The sequence below is a fragment of the Sparus aurata genome, chromosome 6 (assembly GCF_900880675.1).
Source record: "Sparus aurata chromosome 6, fSpaAur1.1, whole genome shotgun sequence".
In the NCBI taxonomy this organism is placed as follows: Eukaryota; Metazoa; Chordata; class Actinopteri; order Spariformes; family Sparidae; genus Sparus; species Sparus aurata.
Genome location: NC_044192.1, coordinates 4,010,638 through 4,035,812, shown reverse-complemented (window position 1 = coordinate 4,035,812; position 25,175 = coordinate 4,010,638). Strand labels below are relative to the sequence as shown.

Sequence of the window (25,175 nt, the reverse complement as noted above, 5' to 3'; positions counted from 1 at the left end):
TTTGGTGTTGTGCTTTCCCTGATAATATAATATCTCCAGAAATGTGTGTTTTAAGACACTTCCTCTTTGTCTGGAAACTGTGATGTCTCAGTGGGGAATACGTTTTTAGGAAAGTCAGAAAGATTTTTACTCTAACTATTTTAATGATTAATTGCTTGTTGGGAACAGTGTGACAGTGTAAAAGTCAGCTGTCTCCTTTAAGAAAGAAAAGGTAAGCGGTGGTCAGTGGATGCTGAGGCGCATAGTGCGCAGAGGTCACCAACTTTCTTTAGAGTCAATTGCTACAAACCTCCAAACTTCATGTGGCCTTCAGATTAGCTCAAGAATAGGGCTGCTCGATTATGGCAGAAATTATAATCACGATTAGTTTGATGGATATTGTAATCACGATTATTAAAGACGATTAGTCATTGATTTGAGAACAAGCACTTATTGAACTTTTACACGATAAGTTTAAACTGAAAAACAAGAAAAATGCAAATAAATAAGAGAAATATATATCAATAAAATGATTTAAATAATATGTCAAAATAAAAAATAAACACCATCCCGGTGCGGCTCGACCATAGGTCCGTTGTGGTGGCAAAATATAATGCTGTTGACACTTCTCTTGCAACTTGTCCGCGACCTTCGTCATAAAGGGCAGGCAGCGCAATTCTGCTGATATGGTGACGTGATGGTAACACACACCGCTTGTCCAATGTGTTAATCAGTTTATTGAACCCCGGGTCGCTAACGGTGTTGATAGGTCACATGTCTTTGGCGATCATGTATGTGACGGCATCCGTTCCGTTCCGTTTTCTTTTCCGCTTATCCGTGAGGGTTGCGGGATGTTGCCGCTTTTCCCCCCTAAGGGGTTGCGGGGCTTACTGGGGCCAAATCCAGTTTCATTCTATGGGCGTAGGCCAGGGTTCACCCTGAATGAGTCGCCAGCTCATCGCAGGACCCTTACTGATGGCAGTGGCTGCCTTCACACAAGGTGCCAACTGCACATCAGGAGCAACTTTGGGGTTCAGTATCTTGCTCAAGGATACTTCGACATGTAGCTCAGTCCCGCCCTGGGGAGCCGGGATTCGAACCAGTAATCTTCTGATCACCAGTCAACCAGCTCTACCCACTGAGCTACAGCCGCCCCTATGTGACGTCACTGTGTGGCGGTGGCAGGTTTTCATTTTTGAGTTTTTTTGTTCCTTCACTACTTGGTCATGTATAACACTGTGTGTGGACTTTTTAATAGTTAAATAAATTGGTCGTGTTCCCTTGAGATGCAGACACGGTCGTGAGACATATCTTGCACAATATCTTCCTTTGTACTGAGTCAGACTCCTCGAAACCGAAGTGTTTTCACACCACAGAATTCGCTTTACCTTTCTTCCCGACAAAAGGCTGCATTTCTGCCATCTTCTACCGTCTTCTTCTACACGTTTTTTCAAAACACGCACTGGCAATACGCACCGGCGTGGCTGAAAGCGACAACTTTCAGGCGGGGGCGGGATGGAGCGGAGTGCACAGGTGGAGATGGAAGGGTTCGCTGCATTTACCACACAAGACTCAGCGTGCGGCAGAATGATCGTTTTATTACGATTATCTTGTTTTCATGATCGAGGGAAGCCAAAATCTAAATTGAAATTTAATTAATCGCCCAGCCCTACTCAAGAACAGTGTGTAGAGGGCTTCATAAAATGGGTTTCCATGGCCGTGCAGCTGCATCCAAGCCATACATCAGCAAATGCAATGCAAAGTGTCGGATGCAGTGGTGTAAAGCACACTGCTACTGCACTAGAGCAGTGGAGATGCGTTCTCTGGAGTAACGAATCGCGCTTCTCCATCTGGCAATCTGATGGACGATTCTAGGTTTGGCAGTTGCCAGGAGAACGGTACTTGTCTGACTGCATTGTGCCAAGTGTAAAGTTTGGTGGAGGGGAGATTATGGTGTGGGGTTGTTTTTCAGGAGCTGGGCTTGGCCCCTTAGTTCCAGTGAAAGGAACTCTGAATGCTTCAGCATACCAAGAGATGTTGGACAGTTCCATGCTCCCAACTTTGTGGGAACAGCTTGGGGGTGGACCCTTCGTGTTCCAACATGACTGTGCACCAGTGCACAAAGCAAGGTCCATAAAGATATGGCTGAGAAAGTTTGGTGTGGATGAACTTGACTGGCCTGCACAGAGTCCTGACCTCAACCTGATTGGAGCGGAGACGGAGAGCCAGGGCATCCCGTCCAACATCAGTGTGTGACCTCACAAATGCGAATCTGGAAGAATGGTCAAAAATTCCCATAAACACCCACCTTAACCTTGTGGAAAGCCTTCCCAGAAGAGTTAAAGCAGTTATAGCTGCAAAGGGTGGACCGACGTCATATTAAACCCTATGTCTAAGGGCCCAGAAGGGATCAGCTCCAGGCTCCTCAAGTCCTGTGCAGACCAGCTGTGCAGAGTTGTGGAGTACATCTTCAATATGAGCCTGAAGCTGGCAAAAGTGCCACTGCTGTGGAAAACCTCCTGCGTGGTGCCAGTACTAAAGATCCCTCACCCAAAAGACTTCAACAGCTAAAAACCAGTTGCTCTCACTTCACACCTGATGAAGACCCTGAAGCGGCTAGTCCTTGTCCATCTCCAGTGCTTTTAACATCATTCAGCCTGCGCTTTTGGGGGACAAGCTGGAGCTCACACAGGTGAACCAACACCTCACATCATGGATCCCTGACTACCTCACCAACCGGCCACAGTATGTGAGGATTCTGGACTACGTGTCGGACACAGTTGTCTGCAGTACAGGGGCCCTACAGGGAACAGTCTTGGCCCCTTTCCTGTTCACCCTGTACACCGCAGACTTCTAGCATCAATCACCCCATAGCCATCTACAAAAGATCTCTGATGACTCTGCTATCATTGGCCTCATCAGGGACGGGGACGACAGAGCCTAAAGAGGTCACTGTCAAAGCACTAGGCAGCTCCTTCAGCAACAGACTGATACACCCCAAGTGTGAAGGAGAGGTATCATAGGTCCATCCTGCTGCTGTCCGACTGTTCAACCAGCACTGCTCCCAATAGACCTCACTCTGCACTCTGCACTGTGCAATACATCTTTACAAAACTAATTTCTGGATGGCACTGTCTGGTTAATTTTCTTAATACCCATATTTATTGTTTGTATTTGTAAATAAAAATTTGCTGCTGTCAATTTTGTGCAATATCATGTTTATATGTATATACAATTCTATTCTATTTCTTTTTTTTTGTAATATTCTGTCCTTTCCCCGTTTATGGGACAGTAAAGGAATACTGATCTGTTTGGACTCTGGCTCTTGTCGGTCGTCCAGGACTATCCGCCTGACGCTTATCTTAACTTTCACTTTACTGCATGATGGCGCAGGTCGTTTCTCCCTGTAGAGGTAATGTAAATGACATATTTATACTGTTATACACTTTGAAAACTCTGTGTTCATCTTGTTAGTGAGTGTTGACTTCTGTTGGCTTGTTGCAGTAAAACAGCAGAACTTCTCCGTCACTTGCTCCTTAACAACTTTGATAACAGTTAATGAGACTGAACCGCTCTCAACGCCATTTTATATGTGAGAGTTGAAAACGTTAGAATTACAGTCAGTCGGTCCTCGGTTATTGAACAGCGTCGGTTATACTATGATTCTGTGCAGCAGCACTGACTGATGACTGAAGGCAGCCGGTTAATGTCCATCATCATGCGGTGTGTATACTACAGGACTGATGTGGACACAGTGGGGGAGCTGCAGCTTTGTAAAGCTCAACATGTTCATGAACTCAAAGCTCTCCAGCAGTTAAATTACTTTCTGCCCACATAATAATTAACAGCTGCAGACAATAGCGACATGAAGGAGGCTGATCCAGATCAATGTTTAAGTGTTTTGAGAGTTTATATCAGTTATGATATGGATCTATATTCTGGATCATCTTATTCTTTAGGAGTAGCATGTAGAACTACTTTTACTCAAATACTGGGGCCTAGTTAAGTACTTTTCAGCTACTCTTACTCTCAATAAAACGATACGTTTTACTGATAAATAAGTTCAGTTACTTCTGATACTATACCAGATGAAGCTGATTTTTAGGTGAAGTTTACTTTTATTTAGGAAGATGAATGTTGGACTTTTACTTTCACTCCAGTTAAGCTAATTGATGATTCATCATTTAGTTTTCAACTATTAAATTAACCGCCAACTATTTTGAGTTTTAAGAAAAAAGAGAATATTTTCTGTGGACAAAACAACACATTCAAAGAAGTCATCCTAAGCTTCAAGAAACAAGGACTGGCAGTTTCACAGTTTGTGCTGAATGGGTCAGTCTGTATAATGACATCATAGTAAATGTTGCCAGACATTCATGTTTTTTATATTAATTTGAATACCCAGGACAACGAATCTGGTTGTAAATAAAAATGTACATATTGAGAATGTTTTGCCTGACAGCAGACAGTAAACTTGAACACCAGGTCAGAGCAGCCACATAGACTACAGTGAACATCAGCCAGGAGATGAAGAGGGAGAGAAATCCTCCAGACTCCCTTATAAAATCACTACATTTTGTAGGCTGTTGATTTAGGAGAAGCTTTCTAAACTTTGTGAAACGCTGTCAATGACATATTCTTAATTATTTGGTTGTTCTTGTAAATTCAGCATTAGTGACAGCCTTGTTTTAGGTTTAATTCCTGCATCCATGCAAACAACTCGTTGATAAATCGAGAAAATAATCGTTAGTTGCAACCATATTATTCACATGTTAATATTTTTGCATATTCAGCTGACCTGCATTGCACTGATTGAAATAAATTATATCAACAGTTCATTTGAGTGCACTAATTAGAAAAATACCAATGAAACAGTGTCTCTTTTTGAACAAGGCGCTGATTTTCAGCATTTTCAGATTATTGGTATCTAAGATTTTCTCTTCTCACACAACGTCCTGCACTCGACACTATCTGACTGGTAACATGTCACAGTTAAACTGAACACTGAATAATCTGAATCTGCAAAGTAACTAGTATACAAATACATGTAGTGGAGAGGAAGTATTAAGTAGCAAAAAATGGAAATACTCAAGTAAAGTACCTCAAAACTGTACTGAAGAACAGCACTTAAGTTCATTGTACTTTGGTTTATTTCATCCATGGTTGTTTGAATTTCCACCACAAAGAGTGTAATTTTTACTGCAAATGACCATCAGTCCTAAATATCAGTTTTCGGTCTACTTGATTTCTAATAATTGATATAAACCCTGACAAAGTCATATCTGTTGACGCAATTTTAAACCTATAATAAATGGCTATAATTAGAGTCTGTCACAGGAAACCATAAAAAAACAATATTATTAATTTTCACTGCTGTCAGTGTTGTACAATATCATGTATATATGTATATACAATTCTATTTTTCTATTCTTTTTGTAATATTCTGTATTTTGGCTGCTACGGCAAACAAATTTCTCTGTTTATGGGACCATAAAGGAATACTGATATGTTTGGACTCTGGCTCTTGTCGGTCGTCCAGGACTGTGACGTCTCTCTGCTCAGTATCCGTCTGACACTTATCTTAAGTTTCACCTTACAGCACAACGGCGCAGGTCGTTTCTCCCTGTAGAGGTAATGTAAACGACACACTTACTGTTGTACACTTTGAAAACTCTGTGTTCATCTTGTTAGGGAGTGTTAACTTCTGTTGGCTTGTTGCAGTAAACCAGCAGAACTTCTCCATCTCTCGCTTGTTGACAAATTTTATAACAGTTAATGAGCCTGAACGGCTCTCAACGCCATTTTTTATGTGAGAGTTGAAAACGGTAGAATTACAGTCAGTCGGTCCTAAGGTTGGGTACCAAACCCTGTACTTTTACCGGTACCGACCGAAACACGTCGGTATTACTGAGTATTGGTTCACGTAAAATTCAACGGTGCCAAATTTCGGTGCCTGAACGCACCTTTACGGGCGTCAGTAAGAGCGGAAGTCGCGGCGTAAAGTACGTTGCATTCTCTGTCAGAAAGACAACAAATTTGTCTTCAAAAAAAGAGCTTTACATTGCACCCGATTGGAGTTTAGAATTGGGTTCTTAGCGAAAGGCTTTTAATTTGAAAGTAGCGACCGGTAGTAGCTTGCTGCTACAACAAAAAGCGGACAACGAAGACAGCTACAGAGACCGAGGAGACGCTAGCATCTGCTGGATCTCAGCGGCTGTCCAGTAGGGGTGGTATCGATCCGATACCAAGTAAATACAGGGCCAGTATTGCCGATACCAATACCGATACCGATACTTTTTACTTGAAAATTCCTGATCAATTAATGATTTTGTACTTTATTTAACATATCAAATCTCTAACCTGCATGTAGCCTAAATAGAAATACTAATGTTCCTTCAACAGATACACAAAAGGGTTATTATATTCTTGAGGTAGGTTATATATCTTAATATATATATTAGTAGTATATATTTTTGAGTTACAGTTACAGTGAACCTGAGTGAGCGGAGTGAGAGAGGTGAAGAGGAGCGCTGCGCTCACACTAACTCTGGGAAGAAATACAAGTGATTTGCTGAATTTATAGAAGAGAAACTACAACAAAAATATCGATCTCATCACGCTGGTATCGATCCGATACCAATACTCACCTTGGTATCGATACTATCGATATTTGGATCGATCTGCCCACCCCTACTGTCCAGTTGTTCATCTTAATGTCCGCGGATGAAGTGATGGACTGACTGCTGTGATCAGCTGTTTCCTGGTTTTAAAACTCCCCAGCTGTTGCTCGCACTATAGACACACACATATATACATACATAGACGCCTCATTGAGCGCAGGACCGTACGTCAACGTCGCCGCTATATTGGAGGAGGCAGATCGACCCGTGAACTAATACGAGTCAATGAAGTGAACTTTATAAAGCTCCTTCTACAAAGTGCCATAAGTTAATGCCTCTCATTTACACACGTACGGATATATTCAGGAAACAGATACGAACCAAAAACAACGTAACGTTCTCTGATGACTATAAACATGAACTACTCCTTATATGTTCAGTCTACAGGTCCGCACAAAATCACAATATGTGTTTCTATAATGTTTTTTGTTTGTTTGTTTGTTTGAAGTTTTTATAGATGCTAATATATGTAACGCTGTTACTGTGATGATACATGACAGTTAAATATTTAATCTGTGTACAATATCATATGTGATAATGTTCTTTCATGGATTATATCTCTATTCTGCGGGAAAAAAGAAAGCAGGTTCACTGCTGCTGCAGTTTCTTATCTTGATATGCAGACTTTGTAAATTTTTTGTCGCCATGATTATTATTAGTACCATCAAAAATCCAGCATAATGTAACCATGGAGTGACACGTCAACAAATATTCAAAATTCACAAGTTTTGACTATTTTTTTTAATATACAAAATAACTTTAATTACCACACATATCCGCATAAAAGTACCGAAAACAGGTACCGATATATACCGGTACCGATTCACAGGTACTGAGTATTGGTACCGTATCGCTTCAAATGTGAAAGGTACCCATCCCTAGTCGGTCCTCGGTTGTTGAACACATACTGTGATTCTGTGCAGCAGCACTGACTGATGACTGAAGGCAGCCAGTGAAAGTCCATCATCATGTAGTGTGTATACTACAGGACTGATGTGGACACAGTGGGGGAGCTGCAGCTTTGTAAAGCTCAACATGTTCATAATGTTGAGCTCCAGCAGTTAAATCACTTTCTGCCCACATAATGATTAACAGCTGCAGACAATAACAACATGAAGGAGGCTGATCCAGAACAATGTTTCAGTGTTTTATTGAGTTTATATCAGGGATAATATGGAGCTATACTCTGGATCATCTTGTTCAGCAAGAGTGGAAAGTAACTACTTTTACTCAAATACTTGAGCCTATGTAAGTACTTTTCAGGTACTCTTACCCTCAGTAAAAGGAGACGTTTTACTGTTAAATTAGTTCAGTTACGTCTGGTACTTAAACCAGATGAAGCTGATTTTTAGCCTAAGTTTACTTTTAGATAGGATGCTGAATGTTGGACTTTTACTTTTACTTTACTTTCACTCCAGTAAAGCTGACGGTGATGATTCAGCGTTTATTTTTCAACTTTTAAATTGACCGTTAACTATTTTGAGTTTTAAGAAAAAAGGCAATATTTTCTGGTTTCTTTGGATTGTGGACAAAACAAGACATTTAAAGAAGTCATCCTGAGCTTTGAGAAACATTGACTGACAGTTTCACAGTTTATTCTGTCCTCTGCTTAGGGAACTCCTAAACCGCTTAAACGTCCTCTTCCCTCCTCTTAACAGATCTCACCTTAGGAGCTCTCTTAAGAGCTAGGATTCTTTAAGAGTAGCTTTTATCTTTACTAGGATCTAATCTTCACTTTTAGGGGAAATTCTAAGAAAACATCATGATTCTAAGAATTTTCTTAGAATCTGGCCACTAGGAGCAACTCTTTGCACTAAGAATCTTTGGGAATACAGCCCCTGATGTAGATGATGATCTCAGTTCATGATGAAGTGTGTGTGTTTCCTCTCCAGATTAAAGTGTGTGAGCTGACGCGGGTGTGAGATCAGCAACATGGATCGGAGTGAGGACAGAGAGGAGGAAGAGGAGGAGGAGGAGCACTCCAGCCACACCAGAGCTCAGAGGTGAGATGAGGGTCTCCAACTGTCCACCACTCTTTTCCATGTCAGAGCTCAGAACTTAAAGCACTCCATCATCAGTATTCACACTCAAAGCTCTGTGTGTTGTGTTAAAAGTGCTTTACACAACAAACTTTACCAAACTTACTGTATGAACACACATTTACATTGTGACATCTGACAGCTGCCAAGTTTCCAAGTCTAAATCTGCCCCCCCCCCCCCCTTTTTAAATGAACCAATGATATACAGACTAAAATCATTCAGCTTCATGTTTTATTGAACTTTCTACTTTCGTCTGTCTTTAGACTAATGCTGGCCTTCCTCTCTGTCCAACAGGATCCTTAAGAGAAAAGTCTCTGCTAAACCGGAAGCTGAGCCTGAACCCAGCTGTGTGTCCTTAAAGAGTGACTGGTCAACTTATCGGGAAATTGATTTTAAACAAGGACAACAACCCTCTGCTACAAAGAGGTAAGCTGTTGATAAAATTAGGTCACATTTTAACTTTTATTTATCTAGATATGTTTATTAAAAGCTGTATGTTTAGTTTCAGCATTACTCCTCACATTATAGGAAAGACTTTTTGTAGATCTACTTCCCTTTTTTTACTCTTGGTTCAATTTAGTTTGGTCTGTCTCTTACCATGCTTTGTTTTATAGTGCAATGTATTTTACCTTGTTTATTTATTCATTCATATTTTGTGTGAAGCACTTTGTGACTGCATTTTTAAAGAGGAGCTATAGAAATAAAGCTAGACTTTACTACGCTACATGTTTATATTCTCACAGCTTCATGTTTGAGTGAACTTTGACTTCCTCTCTGTCTAACAGAATCCATAAGAGACCAGATTCTGCTAAAGTTGACCCTGAATCTGAGCCTGAACCCAGCTGTATGTCCTTAAAGAGTGACTGGTCAACTTATCGCGAAATCGATTTTAAACGAGAACAACAATCCTCTGCTGCAAAGAGGTAAGCTGCTGATAAAGTAAAACATATTACTGATTTGTTTTCTATTTTCAATATTCCAGATGGATTTTTTAAAAACCAGTTTGTATATTTTAAGCATTGTTCTTCTTCCCTTATTCTCAAATCTGAAAGCTGCTCAGTATAACCAGTTGTTCTGGGTGCAGTTCAAATTGTAACCTGTTTTTGTGTTTCTATCAGGAGGAAGCTGGAAACGCCTGAACCCAGCAGTGTGTCCTTAAAGAGTGACTGGTCGACTTATCGTGAAATCAATTTTAAAGGACAACAATCCTCTGCTGCAAAGAGGTGAGCTGCTCATGAAGTAAAACATATTACTGATTTGTTTGTTATTTTTTGTTATTTGTTATATATCCAGAAACATTTTTTAAAACCTGTTTGTTTATTTTAAACATTGTTCTTCTTTCCTTATTGTCTTAAAAATGGAAGTGTTTCAGGTGTATGCATTAAAGGGAAACCACCATTAAGCACATAACAAACACACCCTGGCTCATAAACAGCCTGTCATATAAAAGGTTCAAGGTACTTCATTCATTATTACACAACACATTGTTGCCATGAGTTGCCATCAAGGTTCAGTTGGTATGGTAATCTGATGTCCACTGTAGTAGACTGTTACTAGAGGGTCGTAACATGGACATTTTTCCCCCAAAAAATTGTTTTCAGTATTCTAATTACCTTACAGAGATTGGGGAATTTAAAGAAAAAATGTGATTGGACAATATTTCATTTTCCTGGTAGTCAGGAGGTCATCAAAAGTTCAACATCTGGGAAACACTGTCCATGAGCACCAAGCATCGATGTAATAAACAGAGTCCACCTCTACTCGTCCAGCTGTAGTCCTGCACTCTGTCAGGTCAGAACACGGTCTGCCCATCATGTGCAACAGCAGATGTTGTGGTGGAGACAGATCTCTGTGGGCACAACAGTCTCTGATTTTGTTTCTGACCAGACATTAACCAGGAGCAGCCTTAAACAAAGCTGGATTAGAAAGCATGGCTCTAGCTCTGACTCGCTTCCTCCCTGGGGCGGTCCAGCTGATCAGGTTGAATGGTGAAAAAGCACTTTGCACTGTGATAGTCCTAGAGTCTGCTGCTCCTCATCCAAAACACCTGCTTTCATCTTTCTTCACTTGAGAGTAAATTGTGAATAAAAAAAATACACAGGTCATCTTTTTTTTTTTTTTTATGTTTTTTGCTTCTGACGGATATCAGAATCTGAAAGCTGCACAGAAATGCAGGCTGGACTGTTGATTCACAGTGAGATCAACATAATGACCAACACATCAGGGAAATTCTCTGATTCAATGTTGTAATTACTCTTTGGCTCAAAGGATCTACCTGTGTTAGTCTCTGTATGGACAGACATAATGTGAGCTAATTGTTCATGATTCCTCCACAGAGTCGACCAGGAGAGCTCAGAGGTTCCCAGTGGTCATTCTGCCCAGCAGCATCAAACACACCTGGACTCAGTATTTATGGTCTGTACAACTGTTGCATCTATTCATATATTCACACAAATCTCCCTACCACACTTTAAAGATTAGTCTGTTTAACATAAATATAATGTTTAGTTTTATGATTTTAGTTTGACTGTGCTCTTTATATAACATTCATTTCCAGCTACTGGAGGAGAACATTGTCACATATGTGAGAGATGAACTGAAGAGGATCCAGAAGTTCCTGAGCTCAGATAACTCAGAGAGCTTAGAGAGTCAGAGGGAGGATGAGGAGGTGTTGGGTGGTCGAGAGGATGAACAGAGGAGGAGCAGCAGAGAGGCGTTCTTGAAGATCACACTGCACTTCCTGAGGAAAATGAAGCAGGAGGAACTGGCTGAATGTCTGCAGAGCAGTAAGAGGATTTTTTACATAAATTGACAAGCTGGACCAATGGGGCATTTATGTCTATGGAGATGGAGGAAAAAATATGTTTATGTATACATTCTTTATAGGAAGTACATTTTCATGTTTTCTTTATCAATCACATGGATCTTCTGTGTTCTTGTGTGCTCATTCAGAAAGTCATGCTGGTATTTGTCAGAGTAAACTCAAAAGTACCCTGAAGAAGAAGTTCCACAGTTTTTTTGAGGGGGTCACTAAAGCAGGACAACAAACCAGTCTGAACAAGATCTACACAGAGCTCTACCTCACAGCTGGAGGAACTGAAGAGGTGAACGCCGAACATGAGGTCAGACAGATTGAAACAGCATCCAGGAAAACTGCCACAACGGAAATGATAATCAGACAAGACATCTTCAAACCCTCTCCTGGAAGTGATCGGCCAATCAGAACAGTGATTACAAAGGGAGTAGCTGGCATCGGAAAAACAGTCTTAACACATAAGTTCACTCTAGACTGGGCTGAAGGCAAAGCCAACCAAGACATAGATTTCATATTTCTATTCACCTTCAGAGAGTTGAATGTTCTGAAAAACAAAAATTACAGTTTGGTGGAACTCATTCATCACTTCGCCACTGAAACCGAACACACAGGAATCACACGGTTTGAAGAGTTTCAGGTTTTGTTTATCTTACACGGTCTGGATAATTGTCGACTTCCTTTGGACTTCCATAAGAATGAGATCCTGACTGATGCTACGAAGCGCACCTCAGTAGATGTTCTGCTGACAAACCTCATCAGGGGGAAACTGCTTCCCTCTGCTCGCCTCTGGATAACCACACGACCTGCAGCAGCCAATCAGATCCCTCCTGAGTGTGTTGACATGGTGACAGAGGTCAGAGGGTTCACTGACCAACAGAAGGAAGAGTACTTCAGGAAGAGATTCAGGGATGAGGAGCAGGCCAGCAGAATCATCTCCCACATCAAGACATCACAAAGCCTCCACATCATGTGCCACATCCCAGTGTTCTGCTGGATCACTGCTACAGTTCTAGAGTACGTGTTAAAGACCAGAGAGGGAGGAGAGCTGCCCAAGACCCTGACTGACATGTACATCCACTTCCTGGTAGTTCAGTGCAAACGGAAGACCATCAAGTATGATGGAGGAGCTGAGACAGATCGACACTGGACTCCACAGAACAAGAAGATAGTTGTGTCACTGGGAAAACTGGCTTATGAGCAGCTGAAGAAAGGCAACCTGATCTTCTATGAATCAGACCTGAAAGACTGTGGCATCGATATCAAAGCTGCCTCATTGTACTCAGGAGTGTTCACACAGATCTTTAAAGAAGAGAGAGGCCTGTACCATGACAGAGTGTTCTGCTTCGTCCACGTGAGTTTTCAAGAGTTTCTGGCGGCTCTTTATGTCCATCTCAAATTCGTTAACAATGGTGACAATCTGCTGTCAGAAGAACTATCAACTAATGAACCTGCAGAGACACATTTCTACCAGAGTGCTGTAAACAAGGCCTTACAGAGTCCAAATGGACACCTGGACTTGTTCCTCCGCTTCCTCCTGGGTCTTTCACTGAAGACCAATCAGACTCTCCTGAAAGGCCTACTGATAGAGACAGAGGGTAGCTCAGAAACCAATCAGGTAACAGTTGAGTACATCAAGAAGAAACTTGAAGAGGCTCCGTCTGCAGAGCAAGGCATCAATCTGTTCCACTGTCTGAATGAACTGAATGATCGATCTCTGGTGGAGCAGATCCAACAGTACCTGAGTTCAGGAAGTCTCTACAGATATTATCTCTCTCCTGCTCAGTGGTCAGCTCTGGTCTTCATCCTGCTGTCATCAGAGAAAGATCTGGATGAGTTCAACCTGAAGAAATATTCCGCTTCGGAGGAGGCTCTTCTGAAGCTCCTGCCAGTGGTCACAGCCTCCAAGAAAGCTTTGTAAGTAGGATATTTCGAAATCAATAAGTGATCTGCTTTCTTTTAACAGGAGAGATAATGAAATAACTACTTATTGGTTTCCTTACTCTTGTCTCCCCAGATTGAGTGGTTGTAACCTCTCAAAGAAAGGTTTTCAAGCTCTGTCATCAGTGGTCAGCTCCAAGTCCTCACGACTGAGAGAGTTGGACCTGAGCAACAACAACCTGCAGGAATCAGGAATGAATCTGCTGTTTGCTGCAGCAGAGAGTCCATGTTGTACACTTGAAAGTCTCAGGTCAGATTAAGTCCCAGTTTGTCTTCAGTAATTAAATTAATTCCTAAAATGTTAACATCCATAAAACAGCCTCAATATTTCACAGGACAGAAAATATTTGAATTTTTCAGTTTATTTTGTTCTCATTCATATTTGTAGATATTGTACAGCACAACATATGAACTGTGGCTGAGATTGAGAATGTCATTTATGTTTTGTTAACATTTGACTTTTATTGCTGGATGTCTGTTTATTTCAGATGTAGGAATGATTAATTGTCATGTCTTCGACTTGTTTCGGGTAAAGCTGGAAGGATTTTAACATGTGTTGAGAAGAGATTATATGCGCTAGATTCTAGACCCAACATGTTCAACACAAATGTTTTGTGCCTTTTTTTTCATTATTTTCTCTTTAGACTGACTGGCTGCAACCTCTCAGAGAGAAGCAGTGATGTTCTGTCCTCAGTTCTCAGCTCCAAGTCCTCCAGTCTAAGAAAGCTGGACCTGAGCAACAACGACCTGCAGGATTCCGGAGTGAAGCTTCTGTCGGCTGGACTGAAGAGTCCACATTGTAAAATTAAAACACTCAGGTCAGATCAGCATACAGTCTGCTTGTCTTATATATGTCTCCAAAATTTCAGATCCATTTGATAACTTTTTTCTTTTTCCCGTAAGGATTCAAAATTTCATACTAGAGAAAATATTTTATTTTCCTGGTGTAGTTTGTTCTAATTCAGACTAGTGTTTGGCTGATGGACGATGCCATGGCTGACAGCCATCTACTACTAATCTCTGATCATCCTAACATCGTAATTTAAAAGGCTCCCCACCAGAGAGCACAATTAAGTAGCCTGTCCCCTCAGAGTTGTTGTTGTTTGTAATATGTGGGGCAATGAAATTAAAATAAGTGTGTTGCTGCTCAGTGCAGTAACATATCATCTCTGTGTCCTGTTTATTATTTTCTTAATAAACCAGCTCAGTTAAGCAATCTGAAGACTCTCGGTCAAATTTGTAGTAGCAGTGTTTGTTTCCCCATCAGCCACTCTTTCTCTCATTTTGATACAGTTTTCTTAGCTTAGCACACTGCCTCAAGTTCATAAACAGTGATGTCACCGTCCATTACGATGTTTCACTGTAGACATCGTCATATGGCCATTCAGCAGACATTGGCCAACCCTAATTCAGATTCAGTCTGGCTGAGATTGAAAATCTAATTTGTGTTGTAATATCATGTGACTTTTATCAATGGACAACTTTTCATCCTGATTAAATCAAAGTAATTTTCATATTTCCAACAGTCAGTGTAAAACAGCAAGGATTTTACCTAAAGTCCACTTCAGATAAAGTCCAGACTAATCTTTTTAAAATGTTCTGTTGTGTGTCTTTTTTTTTTTTTCAGGCTGAGTCTGTGTAACCTGTCTGAGGGAAGCTGTGAGGCTTTGTCCTCGGCTCTCAGCTCCTCTAGTCTGAGAGAGCTGGACCTGAGTAACAACGACTTGCAGGATTCTGGAGTGAAGCAGCTGTCTGCTGGGCTAAAGAGTACACACCTTAAACTGGAAACTCTCAGGTCAGTATTAATTGACCCATTCAACTGATGACCATTAAGAATCTTTTATAAACAGCTAACATGTGCAGGCTTTTATCTGCTTTTACGATTCTTGTCAAATTACATTACTGAACTTTGGTAGTAATTCATAGACTCTTAAACTTTTAAATGTTTTTCCATTTTCTCTTCTTTTTGCAATTTGACTCAATTATATTTTATTAATCATCTTTTTCTCTGTTGCATTTTGGAAATGTCAATCAATGTGGATCACTTTCCCCTAATAAGTCACTTTGAAAGTTAAACAAGAAGCAACACAACATAATGAATTGTAACAGCTATCATTACCTATACTTGCGTTTCCACTTAACCTATACTAATGCAGAGTGTATGTTTTGGAATCAAAGATTTATTATGAATAGAAGACAGAGCCAGTCAGAGGTGGATCTGATTTCAGACACAATTCAATCCAATCCATTTTATTTATATAGCACGATTTTAACAAACACAAGGTTTCCAAAGTGCTGCACAAAAAGATAAAACAGATAAAAACATGCATGTACACACATAAAATCAACATTCTACATAGTGTCAAAAGCCAAAGAATAGAGGTGGCTTTTAAGAGGAGTTTTAAAATGAGACAGAGAGAAGGCCTGTCTAATGTGCAGCAGCAATCCATTCCAAACTTTTGAAGCTGCAATGGCAAACGCTTGATCCCCTCTGATCTTAAGCCTAGCTTTAGGCACTGTCAGGAGATGCTGGTTAGTTGACCTGAAAGATCGGCTGGGAGTGTAGGGGTGCAGCAGCTCAGAGAGGTAAGGTGGAGCAAAGCCATTCAAGGCTTTAAAAGCAAATAAAAGAATTTTGAATGAATCCTAAAATAGACGGGCAGCCAGTGGAGTGAAGCTAAAATAGGTGAAATGTGCTCATACTTGCTTGTGCCAGTTAAAAGACGCGCAGCAGCATTTTGTACCAGTTGAGTAAGAGCAATGGGGGACCCACTAACCGTGGATTACTGTCTCAAAGTGCTGTCTGAGAAGGACTGGTTTGATTTTTGCCAGCTGCCTTAACTGGAAAAAGCTAGACTTCACCACAGTTTTAATCTGGCTGTCAAATTTTATGTACTCCCCAAGTGGGAGTACATAAAATAAAAAGAGGGCCAAGCACAGAGCCCTGGGGGACCCCACATGAGAGAGGAGCAGTGGAGGACTGTGAGGGACTGGAGTGGTCTCCCCACGAAAAGGGGATCAGGGCAAACCAGACTCAGAGGATGGAAAATAGATGGAAAACAGAGCCAGCAAAGCATCTGGTGCCAAAAGAGCAGACTTTTTATTTTACAAAAAAAAACAAACAATAAAAATACACACATACTCTGAGGACAAAGCCAGGCAAACAAAATGGCAGGAACATAGCCTCTCACCAGGCCACTTCCACTCAGAGCTGCAGAGAGCTGAATGAAGCTCCCTTAAATATGGCAGCCTGCTAAGCCCAATTGGGGCAAACCATTCATGAGGGGGAACACCAAAACCATGCTGGTCCACCCCCGACATTATACACATAAATATACCTCAGAATGAACAATACAAAATCCCTTGTGACACAGACAATATTTCATCTGACAAACCAAACTCTCTGCATAAGGATCACACAAACCAATTTACAATAGCCAAACAAACACCCCTGAGCAACATGGGCTGTGCCCCCCTTGCCCCGCGCTCGATAAAGACCGCCCCTGCAGCGGCGCGCACTTCCGCAGAAGAGCAGTGGAGCCGGACCGGGTATGGAGGGGAAAATAGGTGAGTGTACCTGAATGTATGCAGGACCAGAGTCTTTACCAGTGAACAGATGAAGAGTGGGGGTGCTCACCTTCTCACAAGGACACAGAGTCATTAAGGCTGACACGGAAAGTCCAATGTGACAGGTAGAACCTGAACCATTCTAGTGCTGTGCCACTGATACCCACCCACTGCTCCAAATGAGCAATCAGGATTTCATAGTCCACTGTATCCAATGCTGCAGTCAAATCTAACAGTACAAGGACAACACAGTTACCAGAGTCAGTAGCTAAAAATATATAATTAAAAACTCTTAAAAGCGCTGATTCTGTGCTGTGCAATGTTTAAATCAGATTGGAAAATCTCAAGAATATTTTGTTAATTTAAAAAGTACTATGAGCTGGGAATAAATAATCTTCTCTTAGATTTTAGAGAAGAAAGGCAATTTAGAGGTAGACCTGTAATTTGCCAAAACAGCAGGATCCAGCCCAGTTTTTTTAATAAAGGCAGCACAACTGCATGTTGAAGATTTACAGGGACTACTCCAGAGGACAGACTGCTATAAATAACTGTGAGACAAGATGGCCCAACAGTGTGAAAAACCTCCTTAAAAAATCGAGGCGGGACAGTATCATTCGGATAACCTAAGGGCTTCAAATGACCCACAATCTCCTGCACAAAAGGCTCACACGTGTCCAACAGAGGAGAGCAGGGGACAAACACTGAAGGATCAGAAGCAGGAGGTGAAATAAGTGCTCTGGTTGAAGTGACTTTATCAGTGAAGTAGTGAAGATAGTTCTTGCACACAGCAGGGGATGGCCTCAATTCCAGTCAGCGGTGCATTCAGAACACAGTTAATAACTTTAAACAACACACAAGGCTTACGACAGTGTAAAAGAACATTATCAGAAAAATATTTTCTTTTAGCTTCTTTCACAGTAGATTGGTAATGACGCCAGCAATCCGTCAGTATTTGAAAAGACACTTGCAATTTGTCCTTATTCCACTTTCGCTCAGCTCTTTGACAATCCTGTCTAGCAGTGTGGGTTGTTTCATTCAGCCAAGGCTCTGATTTAGCTTTCTGCTGCCTGGTCTTTAATGGAGCCGCAATGTCTATGGCAGTTTGACAGGTGTTGAGAAACCATGCGTTAAAAGCCTCTGTATCCTCACACAGACTCGGGAATGACGCAGTTCTGACTGAAAACTGCACAGAATTGAGCAGCAGTGGCACAAGGTTTTAACTGTGTGACAGCAAACAGCAGCTTCAAAAAGGACAGGCATATGATCCAAGAAAAAAGCGTTACAGACCTCCAGGTTAAGAACAGGCAAACCATAAGATAAAACAAGATGAAGTGTGTGACCACGTTCATGTGTAGGCCCAAGTATAGACGGCATGAGATTAAAAGAGTCAATGATGTTTAAAAAGTCTCGCGCCAAAGGGTTTTCAGGGCAACACACATGAATATTACAATCTCTAACAATAAGGACCCGCCCATATTTGGGCATAATATCAGCCAAGAACACAGTAAAATATGTTAAAAAGCCTGTTATATTTGGGAGGCCGGTAGACCACAGCACACTGCACTGTGTGAGAATGCCCCAACTCAGAACTGAGTTAAAAGTTGGTGAAGGAGGATGACAGCAATAACTGTTTACATTTAAAGTCACTCTTAAAAACACAGACACACTCTGTGTGTATCTTAAAGCCAATACATGGTCAATAATCAATCAGTAATCCTGTGGTCAAACTTGCTTCACTGGTGGTGAACACAACATTAAACAACCATTGTGCTGATTAAAATCTGACATAATTCAGGCCAAAAACATTCACACATAAGATAATTCTCTAGGTTTATTCATTTTGTATTGTATTTTATAACATCCTTCCTCACTCCTAGAAATTGTTCCGGCCGATGTAACACATTGTGGTTTGAACATTGTGTATACATTTGGCATAATAAAAAGGACACAACTCTACAAAGTCTATAAGAAATATGTCACAAAATTCACATATACCCCAGGGATGGTCTGACGTGTGTTGTTTTGTGTCCCTGCAGGCTGTCTGGCTGTCTGATCACAGAGGAAGGCTGTTCTTCTCTGACCTCAGCTCTGAGGTCCAACGCCTCTCATCTGAAACATCTGGACCTGAGTTACAATCATCCAGGAGACTCAGGAGTGAAGCAGCTTTCTACATGGCTGGAGGATCCAGACATTCTCAGGTATAAAGAGGCCAGACAATCAGTCTAATGGAGAAATGTTTTCTGTGTCAGAACTGGTGACAGATAACCTAACATCTGGTAAGGCATCAATGGAAACTGTTTGATAAATCAACCTCATCAAAGCCAGTTGAGAGAAGACTGAAAAAAAATGTTTTTCCTTGAGAAAAGCCTTCAGTGTTGTTCTTTGCTCTTCGTTCAATGAAATAAACTCTCCAGTTTTGATAAAACTGTTGCTATAGCATGTATGCTAACATCCTCAGAAGCTACCATTGATGTTTTCCAATAAACATTCACGTCTCGCTTGTTGTCGCACCAAAACCATGCTGGTAGCTGCCATTTGGTTCTCAAAGGATGTTGATGGGTTGAACCACTTTGGTTCCGCCAAGGCACATAGTCTGAATCCAGGTGACATGGATTTTGAGATCACATGGTCTACTGCTGGTGCCTCTATGGCTTTTTAAGGCTCTGTTGTCAGTGTGCCAAGTTTATAGTATGACATGTGACCAACAGATTCTGCTTTAGTCATATGTCTTTGTTTTAAGTCGGTCATCAAAAAATATTTGATGATCAGTGTGGCTCATCAATATCATCAGGGAACAATTTTGAAAAATATGAAATTTCATAAAAATGCCAAAATCACTTGAGTGGGGCTTTTGACATGGTTAGATTTAATAAGGGATTCATGTCCATGTTTGTATGCTGAAAGAAGATGTGCTGCTCTGACCCCCACCTTCCTTCTTTTAGGGTGGAGCCTGCTGGAGAACGGTGGTTGAGACCAGGTCTGAAGAAGTGTAAGTGTGTTTTCAATGTAATTCTTGAAAAAGCAAAGCAGCACACATTCAACCTTCTTCAAACTGTGATATCACTCATTCACATCTCTGATATCACGAGTCATCATCAAACTGTCAATAAATGAACAGATAATGATCAATAACTGCTGCTGTATTGTGACTTGTTCTCCCCATTAGATTCCTGTGAACTTACAGTCGACACAAACACTGTACACAAACAGATCCAACTGTCTGACAACAACAGGAAGGTGACATATGTGGAGGAGGATCAGTCATACACCGATCATCCAGACAGATTCGACTACTGGAGGCAGCTGCTGTGTAGCAATGGTCTGACCGGTCGCTGTTACTGGGAGGTCGAGTGGGGAGGAGAAGCTTTCATATCTGTGTCCTACAGAGGAATGGGAAGGAGAGGAAACACCGCTGACAGCAGGTTTGGAGAGAATAATCAGTCCTGGTGTCTGATCTGCTCTGACGGTTCTTACACCGTCTGTCACAATAAAAGAGGGATATCCGTATCCTCCTCGTCCTCACCCCCGTCCCCTGTCTGCAACAGAGTGGCAGTGTATGTGGACTATCCTGCTGGCATTCTGTCCTTCTATAAAGTCTCCTCTAACAAACTGGTCTGCCTCCACACCTTCAACACCACTTTCACTGAACCTCTTCATCCTGGGTTCGGGTTTGGGCTCTGGTCCAGGATTGGTTCTTCAGTGTCTCTGTGTTCTCTGTAGGATGGAGAGTCTCCTCCAGCATACATTGTTATTATTCTATAGCACTTTCCTTTGTTGTCATTTTTACAGTGCATTCTTGTGTTGTCATTGTGTCTTTCACGTTTTTTGTGTGTGTCTTTCACTTTTTGAAGTGTGACCTCCTGGTTAGAAGTTTTACATTTCATGTGATTTTCATGTAATTTTTTTAAAGTGTATCTCCTGATTTGCCTGATTGTTTATGTTGATTATGTTTTGTTTGTCACAGTTACTCACTGTGACCACAGCAGGGCAGTGAAACTTGATCACCTTTTTCTGTTTTCTTCTATATCAGACAGTATTGTAGTAGCAAAATAATTCTTACTCATAACAAGTAGAATAATAAGAGTAATATTAGACAGAGGGAGAAACTGCAACACTCCTCTTTTCATAACATCACCAAACATGATTAGTATTGGTCCCTTATTAGTTCAGATCACGTTTGACACATTTCAGTGTAATTTAGTGTTGCACTGACTCAGTTTGACCACCGGGGGTCAGTAACCACTCCATGTATCAGTTAAGTACTGTAACAGGCCTATTCAACTTCTTTTTTAAGAGCCAGATTTGAAAAGAGTGCCAAGGGGACAACTTTTACATTCCGTATTCCTAACCCTGACCTGTAAAGCTCATAATTAAAATGTGTTAAAATGATGCTATTATTTTTAATGAAGAAATATAACATGTGGCCCACAGGCCACCAGCAGAGTAGGCCTGTACTATAAGATAACTATTGACATCAGTATTTACAGCAGTTTAATAATGTCTGTGTCACATATGGAGTGTAATCATCAGATTATTAAACATTAATGCTGACATCATTTGTAATAATGTCAGTGTGAATATCCATATTGTTGTCAGTTCTTTTAGAGTCATTTTATCTGTCCAGATTAATATGTAGCACAAATGATTGTATTGGACGTCACTGTTGGTTATCAATCACACTGATGTTTAATGATATTTTGATATTTTATCATTCAGAAACATTTTAATGTGATTTGTGTTAATGACATCATGTAGTTTATGTTTTCACCACCAGAGGGCACCTCACAAAATATGTTATGTATAAAAAGAGAAGTTATTACTAATACCACAATATAAAGACCGAAGTGCAACTAAGCTTTAATGAGGTGAAAGCACTCAATCAAAAATAATACATGGTGATATATGATTATATATCAAATCATAAGATCTTTTGCATTCAGAATTTTACAGTGATAGGTGGTTGAGGTGGGGTAATTTTGTATTTGTGAAGGACTGAAACTAATGATGGTTTTCATTATTGATCAATCTGCTTCTTCTTTTGTATAATTTATTTATATTATAATTATTTACATGTCATTGGTGTCAATAAAAAAGTTAAAAGGTGTTTTTGAGTGAGTGTGAACTTTATATTGTTACTCTGTATCACAGGCAGAATGTTCTGTGTGTAATAAACAGGAAGGTGATATGAGAAAACAGATTTGTCCAAACTGTGCTTAAGGCCAGCTTCAGTCAGGTTGATGAAAGATTGTGGAGACACCTGGAAATCATTAAGTTTAAAGAAGTGCAGCAGACTCTGTATGTGTAGAGACACATCACAGTGAAATACTTTGCTGGACTTTAGATCTCCAAATGATTACAGACACAACTGAAAGAGTTATTTTTTAAGGACAGGAAAACAATCCGACTTCCTATGGTAGCCTGTTGGAGGCTCACATGTTTCTGTACAGCCACTAATCTTCCCACCACTGCTCTCAAATTTCTTGTTTCTGAATTCTGTGCATCTCAAGAAAAAAACAGCTGTGGTGTCCGGCAGGACATCAGTGTGGTGCTGTTTATACCTATGTGTTCATACATTTAAAAAGTAACATTAAAATGGAGTCAATATAAATGTGTTCCTTCGTTTTTTGAAAGACAAATATTCAGGAACTTTCACTTTGTAAAATAAAATATCAAACTATTATGGAGAGCCTGAGATTCAGGTTCCTGCTATTGTTCAGCTGACAAATTTATCAAAGTCACTTTTCTAATGTTATTTTGTATTCACTGTATTTAAATGAAATATTAAAGTGGCATCTGTAATATGTTTTTTTTGTGTTTGTTTTTTAATGGTTCAAACTCTTTCAAAAAGTTTCCCAGAAAGAACAACATAAAGAAACGAATGTCCTTGAGTGAAAAGTTCTGTTAAACACCAACTAAATCTTCATTCACTATTTCAGATATTTCCGATTAATTACAAACTACAAAATGGAACCACTCCAGAGAGGGTCCATCTCAGGTGCTGCCCGGACTCAGCTCTGCATGTTGAAACCACAATTGTAAAAGCAAATCAGTTTGACTCAACGAGGCCAAAGATGACGATGGAAAAGCCCGGTAAGTACAGCCAGCAAGATCTCATCTTTTAATCCATCATTACTCCTCAATTGCATCTAAAGAGTCGCTAGTTCAGGAGGAAAATTCACATGATTTAAAAAAAAGAATCAAAATAAGCTACTACAAATGGCTTGTGTAACATCAGGTCTGTGTTAGCAAACTTACATTTGTGATATTAGTGTTCTTTTCATTGATAACCAGATAATTAAAACTAGTCAGTCATTCTCTGTATGTAGGAATTAGTTCATGTTCTACAAAGAAGATAACTTAAGTCAGGCCATAAAACAATGGCAATCATATTATATACATACAGGGTTAGTAGTATGCTGCTTTTTCATATATATACACTGAGCTAAACAGCGCCCCAAATATATATATATTTTCATGATGTACTGGTTTCCAATCAGTCCGCTGTATCAGCCAATTCGCATGTTAAGGTATCTGGAAGATAAATACAGTATTGAAACATCTCAACAAGTGTGTGGACGTCAGAACATTTGAACTAAACTTTTCTCTGTAAGGCTCTTAATGTTTAGTACCCTGATGACAAAAGTTTGTCCTCTGCGGGTCAAAGGTAAGTTTTGTTTTTGAAAGGGTGAGCAGACCTACCATCGAGTGCAAAGCTTAAAGGAACAAAGCTAATTCCTGGTGGACTGTTGTTTGCTGTGTTTAAAGAGCAGCTCCACAGGGATCACTGACTGCTTCCCAACAAAGAGCATCATTACTGACTTTGACCTTAAGCACATTTTCTCAGTGGACTGTGATGCAACACATGTTTGTTCCAGAAGTTTCTTTCCTCCTTTTGAACAAACATGACCAAATAAAACTTTTTTTTACTGAAAAAAATGCAAGTTTTAAAGTAAGCTGGATTCAACTGTGATTTATGGAGAAAATCACTAATCAGATACATTAGATCAATGGTTGTGCGGATGCTGACCTTATTAAGCAGGTCAGGTGTCAGCCAGGACAAGACTGATCCATGAGAAATACAGTTTCTGTGTCGATGTCATTATAAAAATTAAGTATTTAGTTATACACACAGTCATGGCAGCCCAGACTCAGTTTATGGTGCCACATCTATCTCTGGTTTTATGTCATCTCACATAACATGATTCCAATTAATTCAAAGGCTACAGATGTTAAATTTAGGGGAAAAAAACAGTACTGGTACATTATTGGATCAGTATTCTGTATTAGCAGCAGAGCATGGATACCTGACCCCAACCTGTCAAGACCCAACAGGCTGGTCCAGACCAGGTTGAGACAAGATTTAGTAGTGATGTCTGGGTTTAAACTGGGTTTAGTCGCGTCAGTTGACATGGTGCTTTCAAATCTTCAAGTGAAATTATAGTGTAAAAATAAATATATAAATACAGTGTGAAAAGAAGTGATATCTGATTACGTGATGGACTTTTTGTCTGTGTTGGGGCTATACATCCTGTTAAATGCTGAGGTTCATTATTTACATATTGTACTGACCACAACTGGAGAATAATTATTACCTTCCAGATAGCAAACAAAAATGTATTTTTAGCAGCTAAGCCTCTTGACTGTCTGTAATCAGTCAGTCAGAGGGTAACACAAACTCGGTTCTCCAGCTCACATTAACTGCATCAGTATTGAGTCAGGGTCGGGCGTTAAAATGGATTGAGGGTGACATGCTCCCAAAATTCAATATAACAATATCAATCACCTACATATACAGGTGGCAGGAAGTGGCAACGACCATCTTCTCCTCCCCCAACTCCTTCAAGTGCATCCGTCCAACCAAAACCAAAAGATTTTTCCGTTTACAATCATGGAAGTAAAAGAAAACCTGAAAATATTCATGTTTGAAAAATTGTAAGGAGAGAATATTTAGATACTTATGCTTGAAAAGAAATATGTACATGACAACATTACTTTCCATTTACTGATTAATTGATAATCGACTAATGGTATGTGCTTAAAATAACAGAGGAGTTCACAGGACATACACATTAATTCAATAGTAAGAGTTGTTGAATCTGTGGCTACAAATGTTCATAAACATAAAACTTTCCTTGTGGCTTTAATAATAACAAATT

The 25,175-nt window shown here is 40.2% G+C and overlaps 1 protein-coding gene across 1 annotated transcript; it reads left to right on the top strand.

The window, feature by feature from the left end:
* The first annotated feature begins 3,356 nt into the window (after nucleotides 1-3,356).
* Nucleotides 3,357-22,124, top strand: LOC115583216 (NLR family CARD domain-containing protein 3-like). Its single transcript, XM_030419805.1, has 13 exons — nucleotides 3,357-3,391; nucleotides 8,552-8,662; nucleotides 8,994-9,125; nucleotides 9,485-9,622; nucleotides 11,036-11,114; nucleotides 11,257-11,485; nucleotides 11,652-13,428; nucleotides 13,529-13,702; nucleotides 14,097-14,270; nucleotides 15,080-15,247; nucleotides 19,056-19,217; nucleotides 19,962-20,008; nucleotides 20,186-22,124. Exons 2-13 carry the CDS (start codon nucleotides 8,592-8,594, stop codon nucleotides 20,737-20,739), a joined length of 3,705 nt encoding a protein of 1,234 aa, XP_030275665.1. The 5' UTR covers nucleotides 3,357-3,391; nucleotides 8,552-8,591; the 3' UTR covers nucleotides 20,740-22,124.
* Nucleotides 22,125-25,175: the final 3,051 nt, after the last annotated feature.